This window comes from Panthera onca, chromosome X (genome assembly GCF_046562875.1).
Source record: "Panthera onca isolate mPanOnc1 chromosome X, mPanOnc1 haplotype 2, whole genome shotgun sequence".
NCBI lineage: Eukaryota > Metazoa > Chordata > Mammalia > Carnivora > Felidae > Panthera > Panthera onca.
Window position 1 is genome coordinate 82,099,821 of NC_138357.1, and position 14,108 is coordinate 82,113,928.

The 14,108-nt window shown below is 43.5% G+C and overlaps 1 protein-coding gene across 1 annotated transcript; it reads right to left on the reverse strand.

Moving 5' to 3' along the window:
• Positions 1–819: 819 nt before the first annotated feature.
• ITIH6 (inter-alpha-trypsin inhibitor heavy chain family member 6) lies at positions 820–13,792 on the reverse strand. Its single transcript, XM_081792618.1, is given in 16 exon segments — positions 820–929; positions 932–1,024; positions 1,904–2,217; positions 2,219–2,282; positions 6,528–6,578; positions 6,581–6,656; positions 7,638–7,797; positions 8,106–8,208; positions 10,030–10,318; positions 10,320–10,447; positions 10,450–10,555; positions 10,558–11,065; positions 11,067–11,190; positions 11,193–12,071; positions 12,791–12,962; positions 13,781–13,792. Coding segments are annotated over 16 exon segments (3,189 nt in total).
• Positions 13,793–14,108: the final 316 nt, after the last annotated feature.

Genomic DNA, 14,108 nt, shown 5'->3' on the forward strand with positions numbered 1-14,108 from the left:
GGAGCAAGCAAGTCCCTTGCAGGGACTGGGTCCCTTTGGGATTTTGGCTGGGGGATGGGCGAGGGAGATGGTGCTGGTGAGCGCCTTTGTTCCCCGCCAAACTGAGCTCTATCATCCTGGGGCTCAGCAACTCTCCCTCCCTTTGTCCTCCAGGCTTCCTGCTTTCTGAGCAGAGCTGTTAACTTATGACCACCCAGATGCTAAGCAAGTCCTGCTTGCTGTCGGAACACACTTCGTCAGGCCCCTCCGCTTTTGCGAGCCAGACTCGGGGTCTCTGCTTGGCCGGCGGGCCACCCCTCCCCCTCGGCTCCCTCCCGCCAGTCCGTGGAGCGCGCATCAGCTCTCTGCCCTTCCTACCCTCTTCCGTGGGCCTCTCGTCTGTGCTTGGCTCCAGAGACTCCATTCTGCTAGTTTCTGGTGGTTTTCTGGGTTAGTTAGGCAGGTGTAGGTGGAATCTAAGTGATCAGCAGGATGCGCGGTGAGCCCAGCGTCCTCCTAAGCTGCCATCTTCCCGCAAGTCCAAGATTTTGTTTTTAAAAAGTCACTCTTAAGGCTTCTGTGGAGTATGGATTGAACAGAGTGGAGACTGGAGACAGGCTGGACTGTGAGGAAGCAGAAGTACCTAAGCCTCTAGGCCTACAGGACTACATATTTGTGTGTGTTTGTGTGTCCTTGTGTATGTGTCACTTACTGCATGTGTAAGTGTGTGTGTCCCTGTGTGTGTTTCCGTGTCCCTAAATCCTTGCTCTTTGCCCACCCAAAGCCTTGGCCTCTGGGCCTCTCAAATTCAAGTATCCTGGCACTGAGATTCATGGGCCATCACAGTACATAGACAAGGTAGCACAGCAGCTGTTGTACATGAGAACATTTCACCAGCCAGCAGGAAGCCCAGCAGGGCAGCAGCCTCAGTGATTCTTTCAGCAACCTCCTCCTAGAACCACAGGCACACCTGGCTCTTGGTGCCTATGCAGGCTTTGCCCCATAGGCCCTGCCACCAGCCAGATGTCTGTGTGCTGGAATTGCCCTGAGTGCCAGTCAGGGTACTGGCCTGAGTTCCCACTAAGAGCTGAGAGGAGCTTAAAGCAGGAAATCTAGAAAGAAAAGTGGGAGAGAGGAGGGGCAGTGAAGATCTGGAGGAAGGAAGTGAGTGAGCATTGTGGGAAATGTAGAAGAGCCAGATGGGACAAGAGTATATTATGGAAGTACAGAGCCAGGGTGGGTGAGATGGCAGAATAAGGGGGAGAAGTCAGGCTTGGAGGAGATGACAGGCAAATTAGAGGGGAGGAGAGGAGAGGAGTGTGGATGCCCAGAGTAAAAATATCTGTCCAACCCACCATCACTGCCCAAAGTCTTTGTTGTGGGCCTCAGCCTCAGTTTCTGCATCTCCTGACCTATAGTCTGGCTTCCTACAATCCCCCTTTACAGCAACCTTCAGAGGGATCTTTGTAATATCCAGATCTGAGTGTCTTTTCCCTGCTTGTAACCTTTCATGGATTCCCCCACTGTCTTTAGGATAAAGCCAAATTCCTCATCCTGGAATTCTACTCTGACCACTACAGCTTCATCTCCACCAACCTTCAATTTTGTCTCTATAATTTTACTCAGGCTTTCAGATTCAGAGTGGGTCTGTCTCTTCCAAAAGATCTTTCTTGAGCTCCAAGGCTGGGTGAGTTTCCCCACCCTGGGTTGCTCCATCTTCCTGGACTATTTTCTGTCTAGCACTGATAACTCCCTATGATCACTATCCATGTCTTCCCAGACCAGGTGGTCCCCAAGGGCAGAACTTGGCTTTGATTCCCTTTGTGGTTTGGGGGTCAGGGTGCTGGGGGCTCACTGGCTATTCACCCTAGAAAGGCTTCTCTTAGGACTGGTGCTCCCCAACCCCTCTCAGCCTCAGAAGCACTCAGCTGACCATGAGTCAATGGACTGAGGCCTGAGACACTGACCACATAGAACTCCAGGTGGGGTAGTTGCAGGGTGCTGGGGTGCCTGTGGCAGTACCAGAGAACAAGGAACTCAAGGTGGGGCCTATGGTGAAGGATAAGGCAGGCTGCAGCAATCACATGGATCTCCAGCTGGGGCCTCTTCAGCAAAGCAGGCTGGTCCTAGGATAGGAGCAAGGTACTTTCGTCTTGCACAGATATGGAACTGTGGAGGATGGTGATAATGTAGGCCCCTGGTTTATCTGTAGTAACAGTGATAACATGGAAGTATGTGGTTCTGCTCCTTGTGGTCTTGCCTTGGTGGTGTCCCAAGTGGACATCCATATACATGCAGTTCTGGAGGGAGGAGAGTGTGTGCGTGGAGCATGGGTTTTCACATGGTCATTCACATGGTTACCCATGGCACAGGAAGGCATGAGAGGGCCTGGGGTCCAGATGAAGTAGTGTAGATTTGTGGTTAGAAAGCAGGCTCCTGAGGAAAATGCTCCTACCAGGTACTATCTGGATGCTCCTACTTGTACAGTGTGTGGGTATGTATGTATGTGTATACATGCTCACCCCAGTGGGTCTGTTTGCATGTATGTGTATGTTTCTGAGTGTGTAAATGTGTGTGTTTGGTTAGTTCATATGAATATCTCTGGGCTTATCAGTGCATCTGCATATTTAGGGAAGATGCTATGTTACAGTATATATATATATATACATATATACATATATATATATATATATATATATATATATATATATATATTGTATGTTTATCCATGTCTCTGGATATGTTGGTGTTGCATATCTTGGTGAGTATTTTATGTTGTATGTGTCTGGTTGTATGTTGTTATATATTGACATGTATCTGGGGGTGTCAGTGTGCATACTTCTGTCTGTGTGTCATGGTGAGTGTATGTATACGTTGGTGTATTTTATTTTATTTACATATTTTTAAAATGTATTTATTTAAATTTAAGTTAGTTAACATATGGTGTAGTATTGGTTTCCAGAGTAGAACTCAATTATACATATAACATCCAGTGTTCATCCCAACAAATTCCCTCCTTAATGCCTATCACCCATTTAGCCAATCCCCACCAACCTCCCCTCCAGCAACCCTCAGTTTGTTCTCTGTATTTAAGAGTTTCTTATAGCTCCCTTCCCTCTCTGTTTTTATCTTATTTTACCATCCCTTCCCTTATGTTCATCTGTTGTGTTTCTTAAATTCCACATAGGAGTGAAATCATATGATACTTGTCTTTCTCTGACTGACTTATTTCTCTTAGCATAATACCCTCTAGTTTCACCCACATTGTTGCAAATGACAAGATTTCCTTCTTTTTTATCACTGAGTAGTATTCCATTGTGTATATATACTACATCTTCTTTATCCATCCGTCAGTCAATGGACATTTGGGCTCTTTCCATACTTTGACTATTGTTGATAGCGCTGGTATAAACATTGGGGTGCATGTGACCCTTTGAATCAGCATTTTTGTATCCTTTGGAAAAATGCCTATTAGTGCAATTTCTGGGTCATAGGATAGTTCTTTTTAATGTTTTTAGGAACTTCTACACTGGTTTTCAGAGTGGCTGCACAAATTTGCATTTCTACCAACAGTGCAAAAGGGTTGCCCTTTCTCTGCATCCTTGCCAACATCTGTTTTTTCCTGAGTTGTTAATTTTAACATTATGACTGTTGTGAGGTTGTATCTCATTGTGGTTTTCATTTGTATTTCCTTGATGATGAGTTCTGTTGAGCATCTTTTCATGTGTCTGTTAGCCATCTGGATGTCTGCTTTGGAAAAGTGTCTATTCATGTCTTCTGCCCATTTCTTCAGTGGATTATTGATTTTGGGATGATGAGTTTGATAAGTTCTTTATATATTTTGGATAGTAACCCTTTATGCCATTTGAAAATATTTTCTCCCACTCTATCGGTTGCCTTTTAGTTTTGTTGATTGTTTCCTTCACTGTGCAGAAGCTTTTTATCTTGATGAGGTCCCAATAGTTCATTTTTGCTTTTATTTCTTTTGCCTCTAGAAACATACCTAGTAAGAAGTTGCTGTGGTTGAGGTCAAAGAGGTTGCTGCCTATTTTCTCCTGTAGGATTTTGATGGTTTCCTGTCTCACATGTAGGTCTTTCATCCATTTTGAATTAATTTTTGTGTATGGTATAAGAAAGTGAGCCAGTTTCATTCTTCTGCATGTCGATGTCCAGTTCTCCCAGCACCAAGAGACTGGTCTTTTTTCCATTGGATACTCGTTCCTGCTTTGTCAAAGATTAGTTGGCCATACGTTTGTGGGTCTAGTTCTGGGTTCTCTATTCTATTCCATTTATCTATGTGTCCATTTTTGTGCCAATACCATACTGTCTTGATGATTACAGCTTTGTAATACAGGCTAAAGTTTGGGATTATGATGCCTCCCTCTTTGGTTTTCTTTTTCAACATTATTTGGCTATTCGGGGTCTTTTTTTATTCCATACAAATTTTAGGATTGTTTATTCTAGCTCTGTGAAGAGTGCTGGTGTTATTTTGATAGGGATTGCATTGAATGTATAGATTGCTTTGGGTAGTACCAACATTTTAACAATATTTGTTCTTCCAGCCCATGTGCATGAAATGTTTTTTTTTCCATTTCTTTGTGTCTTCAATTTCTTTCATAGGCTTTCTATAGTTTCCAATGTGCAGATCTTTTCCCTCAGTTCAGTTTATTCCTAGATATCTCTCTTCCTGCTGTTTCATTATTGGTGTATAGAAACGCAACCCATTTCTGCAGGTGGATTTTGTATCCTCCAACTTTGCTGAATTCATATATCAGTTTTAGCAGTTTTTTGGTGGACTCTTTCAGGTTTTCCACGTATAATATCATGTCGTCTGCAAAGAGTGAAAGTTTGACTTATTTGCCAAATTTTATGTCTTTTATTTCTTTTTGTTATCTGATTGAAGAGGCTAGGACTTCTACTACTATATTGAACAACAGTTGTGAGAGTGGACACCTCTGTTGTGGTCCTGACCTTAGGGGGAAAGCTCTCAGTTTTTCCTCACTGAGGATGATATTAGCTGTGGGACTTTCATATATGATTTTTATGAGTTTGAGGTATCTATCCCTACTTTCTTGAGGGGTTTATAAAGAAAAGATGCTGCATTTTGTCAAATGCTTTTTCTGCATCTATGGGTAGGATCATATGGTTTTATCCTTTCTTCTATTAATGTGGTGTATTACATTGATTAATTTGCAAATACTGAACCAGCCCTGCATCCCAGGAATAAATCCCACTTGATCATGGTGAATGATTCTTCTAATATATTGTTGAATTCAATTTGCTAGTATCTTATTGTGAATTTTTGCATCCAGGTTCATCAGGAATATTAGCCTGTAATTCTCCTTTTCACTGGGGTCTTTTTCTGGTTTTGGAATCAAGGTAATGCTGGCTTCATAGAATGAGTTTGGAAGCTTTCCTTCCATTTCTATTTTTTTGGAACAGTTTTAGAAGAATAGGTATTAACTCTGCTTTCAATGTCTGGTAGTATCCATGGGAAGCCATCTGGCCCAGGACTCTTATTTGTTGGGAGATTTTGATCACTGATTCAATTTTTTTGCTAGTTTTGGGCCTGTTCAAAATTTTTTATTTCTTCCTGTTTGAGTTTTGATAGTGTGTGAATGTCTAGGAATTTGTCCATTTCTTCCATATTGTCCAGTCTTTGGCATATGATTTTTCATAGTATTCTCTTATTATTGTTTGTATTTCTGTGATATTATTTATGATCTCTCCCCTTTCATTCGTTATTTTATTTCTCTGTGTCCTCTTTCTTTTCTTTTTGAGAAGTTTGGTTAGAGCTTATCAATTTTATTTATCCTTTCTAAAAACCAGGCTTTAGGTTTTTTTATATGAAATTTATTGTCAACTTGGTTTCCATACAACACCCATTGCTCATCCCAACAGATATCCTCCTCAAGGCCCATCACCCACCCTCCCCTCCCTTCAACCCCCCATAAACCCTCTAGTTTTATTGATCTCTTCTACTGGGGGTTTTTTGTTTCTATATTGTTTATTTCTTCTCTAATATTTATTATTTCCCTTCTTATGCTGGCTTTGGGCATTACTTGCTGCTCTTTTCTAGTTCCTTTAGGTTTAAAGTTAGGGACCTGCACTGGTGTATTTTGTATGTCTAGAGTAGTAGAGTATGTGTGCCAGTGTATGTTGAATTCCTGGGTATTAAGATGAATGAGTATCAGTGTATGTATGTCTGACTGTTGGTATGTGTGTCATTGTGTATATCTGGGCATGTGTTGTGTATCTGGGTACATATTTGTATGTTACTGTGTGTAGTTATGGAGAGTGTTGAAATATGTGTGCCTAGGTGTGTATTTGTATGAGTTTATTATATGCCTGTGCGTGTATCTGTGAATGTCTTGATGTTAGCATGTATTCATATGTGTTTTCATGTGTCTGAATGTGTACTTGTGTGTTAGTGAGCTGCACTGCTATGTGCTCGCTAGAATTAGGACACAAATGTCTGAGGGTATTGATATGAGTATAATCCTGCTGTGGTGTTATATGGGGTGGAGTCCTTGGGGGGGTCTCATCTTCCTTTGGATTGTCTGTGAGCTGTAGCAGGTCCCCTGGGAGCCTATCCAGTGGCAGATCTTCTCTTCTGAGTGTGGGATGTGGATCACAAAGTGAAGGTCCCCATCCACGGCAAGGCAGGAGATACAACTCTGAAGTTATGCCCTAGAAGGAATGGGAGGAAATGAGAGGGGAGAGGAAAGGAAGGGAAGGTAGGAGACCATATCTATTTTCTCAGAGAGTGTCCAGCCCCCAGTCCCAGTGTTCAAGCTGTCCACTACTCAGAACAGTGAGGGTGGCTGGAATACCCGAGGATGAGAAGGTAGTATGCCTGCAAAGGATAGGGGGACTATGTTGGTAAGAGATTGATCATATTCCAAGGAACTCTGGTCAAGTCCTTCCAGAGAAAAGCCAAATTTCTGAGCTCAGCATTTAAGTCTTTTCTGAAATCTAGTCCATACCTAGTTCTTTAGTCTTCTCTTTATGCTCCAGTCCAACTGAACTGACTATTCTTATGAATGCCCTGCTGTCTCTTGCTAGTGACCATTTCCCTCTGTTTTTCCTGCCACCTGGAATGTTTTCCTTTCCCTTAGCTTACAAGGATCAATTTCTAGTTTTCCTTCCAGGTTTGTTCCAATTCTATTTTCTCTTTGTTCTCTGTCTGTGGTACGTAGAATTCTAAGATGGCCCCAAGATTCCCCAGTGTACACACCCTGTAAAATCCCCAGAACTGTGATATGATATCACTCCCATAGTAAGTTATGTTTTGTGATGCACTTGATCTTAAAATAAGATTATCCAGGTGGGCCTGACTCCTTGGCTACTCACATTAGCCCTTTATTTATTTTTAATATTTATTTTTGAGAGAGAAAGAGAAAGAGAGAGAGAGAGGGAGAGAAACAAGTCAGGGAGAGGCAGAGAGACAGGAAGACACAGAATCTGAAGGAGGCTCCAGTCTCCAAGGTGTCAGAACTCAATGCAGGGCTCCAACTCATGAACTGTAGGATCATGACCTGAGCTGAAGTCAGACGCTTAACCAACTGAGACTCCCAGGCAACCCTCACATTAGCCCTTTAAATTTGGGTCTAGAGGTCAGAGACAGAGAAGTCAGAGATTTGAAGTATGAGAAGGACTTGACACGAGGGATCTTCTCCATGGCTGTCTTTGAAAATGGAAAGGGCCACATGACAAGGAATGCAGAAAAATTCTAGGACATGAAAATGGCCCAGGTGACCTCTAGAAGCTGAGAGTGACTGCCAGCCAACAGTCAGCAAAGAAACAGGGATCTTAGTCCTACAAACACAAAGAATTGAATTCTGCCAATAACCTGAATGAGCATGGAAGAGGACAAGAACTCTGGAAGACACTTTGATTTCAGTCTTTGGAAATCCTGAGCAGAGAACCTAACTAGCTTGTGCCTAGACTTCTGACCTACAGAACTGTGGGATAATTAATGGTGTTGTTTTAAGGTATTCAGTTTGTGGTAATTTGTTATGCATCAATGGAAAACTAATACACTTTTCCTTCTCTGGGCTCACACAACGCCTGTGAGAATTTTAACTGAATGGAAATGAAAGCTTAGGGATTTTTGTCAAAGAAACTTTTTTTCACTTTTTGATAGCCCCACAGAACTTCCCTGAGATTTTGTGCTGCCTCCAGCTCCTCCTAGGATCTCCTCAGAATTGTCATCCTAAAGTGGATTTCCTACCAAGCACAAAAGAAATGAGGGAAATCCTTCACATTCCCAGGGAAAATATACCCTGGCCCCACCAAAGAGCATACCTTCCTCCTGATTGGGAGAGTCTTCATTGGCTTCCCAATTTGACCTGTACATTGCCACGACTGGACTATTATGCTCTCTCCACAACATTTTAATCTTTCAAGCTCAATTATGTTCAAAATTATTCCTCATAGCATTTATGCATTCATCATTCATTCACTCATTCATTCAGGCACTCTTTAAGTATCAGAGATATAGAGATAAAAATAGACAGTCATGATTTCTGCCTGGTGAAGCTTATATTTTAGTCGAGGAGATAGACATGAATGAAAGTATAATTACCCATGGTGGTAAATGATAAAAGGAAAAATAATAAAGTGACTGAGGGAATTATAAATATTTGATGAAGTCTGGGGTAGTTGGAGGGGAGGGTGGGAAGGACATCTGAGCTGAGGATGGCAGGCAGGGGGCAGAGCAAGGTAGATCAGAGCAATTATCAAAACAGAGGGAACAACTTCAGAGGTCCCTGAGTGGAGATAGAAGTGAGGCAGTGTCCATTAGATGACCAGAAAGGAAGCCAGTGGGGCTAGAGTTCAGAGAGTGAGTGGGAGAAAGTGAGAAGTATGGGATAGAAGGCAGATCACACAGGGCCGTATAGGCTATAAAGAGGACTTTGGACTTCATTGTAGGTGTTACAGAAAACCCCTGACAGGGATTAAGTAAGAAAGGGACATGAAGTAATCTTTGTTTTTAAGTGATCCCTTTGCTGGTGGGGGGAGAATAGCAAAGAAAATCTCCTAAGAGAAGAAAAAGCGAGGCCAGTGAGGAGGCTGGAATGGTTTTCTAAGGGAGACACAATGGTAGTCTTCCCTAAGACAGTGACAGTTGGGGTGGTGATAAGTGGGTTCATTTGGCAAATATGTCAGAGGTAACATTGTCAAAAATTGAAGATGGATGAGATATTGGTGGGTAGTGAGCAGGAGGGGCATGTCGAGGATCTCATGCCCAAATTTGTATCTCTGTGACTTACTGCCACCACCAACTTGTTCTAATTCTGGCCTATAAGTTCACCCAGGAAATGTCACTCCTCTTAGGAAGGCAGAATAATTAGTGGAGTGGTGGAGCACATTCAGTCTAGGACCAGATTATGTAGGTTCAAATCTCTTATTCGTTGTGTGGCATGAAACAAGTTACTTCACCTCTCTGTGTTTCAGTTTCCCCATGAGTAAAATGCAGATATTAACAGGTAGTTTTTGTGTGTGTGAGGATTAAATAACAGACTATAAATACAATATGTAGAGCAGTACCTGCACATAAGAAGAATTAAAAAATGTTAGCTGTCATTACTTCACAGTCTTTGGAAAATTTAAAGATAGTTCTTATTATCTTTTCCAATTTTTTATACCTTTTTCCTTAAGCAGAGCTGTTTACAGAGCACAAAAGAACTATTCAGAACTGTCTTTCCCAGTGATGCTTCCATTTATAAACTTGTATCCCTTCCCTGCTTGGGAAGCATGAGCAATTCTCTTGTTCAACAAAGCAAATGTCAAAGCTGCAGCTTGTCCAGTTCATTTCTGTTTAGCCTTCCCAGTCTTAAGATCACTCTCCTCTCAGAACCTCTAATTCCGTGCTTACGCACTGAGGCCCAGATAGGTTAAGAGTCTCAAAGTCTCAAAGTCTCAAAGCAAGCAAGCAGGCAAATGTACTATCACTAGAATCTGTACAAGCCTTGTACACTCCCAGTTCCTGCTGCTCTCCATTCATACCTCCCTTTCATGGCTTGACTTCTTGCTCATGGCTCTCACCATCTTTGTCAGGAGTGAGGAATGTACAGAAAACCAGTGGGTTCAAAGACTCCACAAACATTGCCTTGGACAGCAGCTCTAGCTCCTCAGGGAGATGGAGTAGGCTGACCACTTCAGGGAAGGTGCTAGAAGATAACAAGACTGGCAGCTTTGGGAAGCTGCCCTCTGGCATAGGCCTGGAGCTTCTGGGTAGGATCATTGTTGGGGCTTCTGACACAGATATTCCCAGAATTTGCCTGGTGCTTTGGGGCCCCAGCGGCAGGTCTTGCTGATGCCAGAACCTTCTGGGGGCAGCAGAGAGGGTGGGGGGGGTTAAAGGGAATAGGGCGGGGTTCTCCAAGGACAGATGTGGTCATGGTACTGCTAGGACTTGTGGGACTTGAGATTGTGCTTGTGAATGTGCTTGGATTCTGAGGAGGTGGGGCCTATGTCTGGCGGGTCTGGAGGATAATGGAGTTTGGGGTTTATTGGAGATTGGGGTCCTAAGTTTGGAAAATGATAAGCTTGGGTAATTTGGGGAAGATGGGGTACTCGTTTAAGAGGTGATGGGATTTTAAGGGTCTTAGGTAAGAGGATCCTGAGTTTAGGGTGTGGCAGGTTGTGTGGGGTCTTGTGAGAAGTAAACTTTGGTCTAATGTGTAGTAGAAATTTGGGTATCTGAAGTGTTGAGACTCCAGGCTTGTGCTGTGGCAAGCTTTTGGGTGACTGCGATATGAGTACCCTAGGTTTTGGGTGTGATGAAGTATCCAGTTTGGGTTGTGATGGAGCACCAGGTTTATAGTGCAGTAGAATAACATGTTTCATAGTGTCAGCTTTGTGCTGGGATAGGGTGACAGGATTTAGATGTGGGACTTTTGTCTTGGGATTCATGGGTAATAGGGTACCAGGATTCTGGTGTGATGGTACACTGGGCTTCAGAAGCAATAGGGCACCATAATTTGAGGACACAACAGCAGCAGTTTTTGTTCTGAGAGTTAGCTGAACCAAGGTGCCAGAATCCTGTTGTGCTGGATTTGGGGGATTTGGGTGTACTGGACAGGGTAGTGGTGCTCTGAATCAATGGCTCCCACTCCTTGTAACTGGGCATAATTGTTGTAGAGGCAGGAATAGTTGAGAATAAGCAGAATCTTAGTTTCACAAGGCTTGATTTGGGAGAGACCTTGGGTGCAAGGCTGGCCGGGCTATGCCTGTCTCTAGGCCATACCTGCTGGTGGATGAGGGCATAATGGTGCCTGGTCCAGCCGTGGTGCAAGTCTGTATCCTGGCCTTCTCATTTGCCTCCTTGGACTACACCATGACCAGTGAAGTCAAAAGAGTAACAAAGTTGTATTCAAGGGACAGATTGAGGACTTTGGCTCCCAGAAGGTGGTGAGTGCAGGTGTCATGGGCTTGGAAGTATGCCTCCAGCAACTCTCCAATGGTGAGGTTGGCCGAGAGACCGCAGGTGAAGTGGGCTACATTGTAGACTGGCTCCTCTGAGAAACCAAATTTCTTCTTGCTGCTGTTGGTGGCCACCTCACTGTGGCAGGCCATAAGAAGCTGACTCTTGAGGCCACGGGCTGCCAGATGGATGCCCAGTTACCACTTGCCTGCTTGAATCTGTCCTGCCACCACCAACCCTGAGCCACCAAAGTAATTGGGGAAAAGGGCCCAAGGGGAGGCCTCAACGAAGCTTTCCAGGTAGTCCAGATGCATGTCTACCAGAAAAGGCATGGAGATCTCCTCATAGAGGCCCTCCAGCTGTAAGGCTGCATCAGTGTTCTTGTATATGCACTGAGCTGCTCCCCAATTCTCCAGGGATAGGTAACACAGCAGGGGGAAGTCAACCTTATCCTCAAAGGCCAAACTGAAAAGGGACATCCTGTAGCCCGGCGCCTGACAGATGTTGGAAAGGATCACACTGGGGTTCATCACATTGGCTCCTCATCTATCAGGAAGACGATGAGAGAGATTTCTCCCCACATTGGGGCCCCACCAAGCCTCTTTGTTGCTATGGTTTAGCACTGAAGCAACTTCCAGCAGAGGTGCACTGATGTTGGTCCCTCGTTGGGAAGCAGACTGTGATACCATCTTTTCTAGTTATTTTTATCCCCATTGCAAACACACTGGGCACCTCACTAACCTCTCAGGCTCAGTCATTTCTCCTCATTTTTTTCTCAGACTGTTTCTGTTGCTATCCTTCCCTATCTTCTCTCAGGCTCCCTGAGATATGGCAGTGGGGCCCACATGTCCTTGGCTTTTATCGCTCTTTGTCTCAGATTATGATTTGCCTGTTTCCTGTGGAGGTATATAATTCTCTAGTTAGACTGGAAGCTCCCCAAGAAGAGCAACCCCACCTCTATGCTACAGGGGAAGAAAGGAAGAAAGGGCTGAGTTGACAAGAGGGGTAGGCGGGGGAGACTTCAGTAATTTTCTGAGAGATGATTGATCAAAAGCAAGAATCAGGGAAGCAGCTTGACCAAATGCTTTGAAATGAATATGTAGACTATTGATTTATAAAAGTGTTGGCAAATTCTTCTGAGTATGTGCTTTAAAGAGGAAGAAACTCAGGGCCAAAGAGGAATGTGCCCTAAAATATATAGAGCCTTGCTCTTTATACTAGGAAAAGGAACACAGAAGGATAAAGGAACATATTTGTATAAAATATAATAGTGATATTTCAGGTATTGTGAGAGGTGAGATGGATGAGGGAATGAAGGAAGCATTTCAAGAATTCCCCACATTACCACAACCCCTCCATTTGAGTGGGTAAGTTTAACACAACCATCACCTTCCATGTGATTCAGTTAGTCCTTGGCACTGTGGACATTCTGGATGGTGGCCTGGATGGAGCCTCCAGATTTGCAGAAACTAACCATTTCAGAAAAGATGGTGATGCTGAAGTAGTCATTGGCTTGCAGGCCACCAAGGATCCTATTCGTGGCCTTTTTAGACTGTGGGATATGGATAAAGTGAAGGAGATGGATCAAGGCTTGAGGTCTTGCTCAAGTCTGAAAGGTTATTTCTATACAAGGTACTAAGATCTAAGTGTTGTATAGTCTTAAGACTCTCTGACTCCAGCACTCTGTACGTCTAAAATTCTCAGGTCAAAATTCTATAGTAGACCCTGTGGTTCAAGCCTAAAACTGCATTGTCCAATGGTAACTGCTAGCCACATGTAGCTATTTAAATGTAAGTTAGTTAAGGGGAACCTGGGTGGCTCAGTCAGTTAAGCATCTGACTCTTGATTTCCCCTCAGGTCATGATCTCACAGTTTGTGGGATTGAGCCCTGCATTGGCCTGCACACTGACAGCACAGAGCCTGCTTAAGGTTCTCTCTCTCCCTCTCTCTCTGCCTCTCCCCTGCCTACAGTCTCTCTCTCTCTATCTCAAAATAAATAAACTTAAAAAAAATAAGTGTAAGTTAGTTAAAATTTAAAAAGTTAAATTTTGTTTCTTTATTTGCAGTAGCCACATTTCAAGTGTTCAATAACCACACGAGGGCAGTCGCTACTGTATTGGACACCTCAGAATTTTAGAACACTTCCATCATCAAGATAGTTCTAGTAGACAGTGGTGGCCTAGAAGGTTCAAACTGTATGCTTTCAGGGTGCTAGGATCCTGTGTATTCTATGGTTCCTGGATCCCATGACCCAAGATTCAGTGATTCCAGGACCGTAAAGCTTAGGAGCTTTATGATTCTAGGTCTTTATCACTTCCTTTCAGTGACTTTGCATGCTTTGGTTTTGCCCTATGTAATCTGTTCTTTTACCTCATCCTCCATTTCTTCCAGGCTGATCTTATCATTATCCTCCAGATAATTCAGATTCCATTTTTTTTCTCCACAACTTTGCTCTTGTTGTGCCCTTTAGATAACAGACCTTCCCACTTCCCCTTTACTTATTCATATCTTCACTGTTCCTTCAGTTGCCCCTCTGGGCAGCCCTTCCTTGATTGCTTACTCTGACCCATGCCCCTAGTCCCAGATATTCCCTGTCCCAGATTGTGTGCTGACTGTCGTATATAGAATATTTTCATCTTCCATACAGGTATTAAGCCCTCTGAAAACAGAGCTTATAATGCTTCTTCTTTTGGCTCCT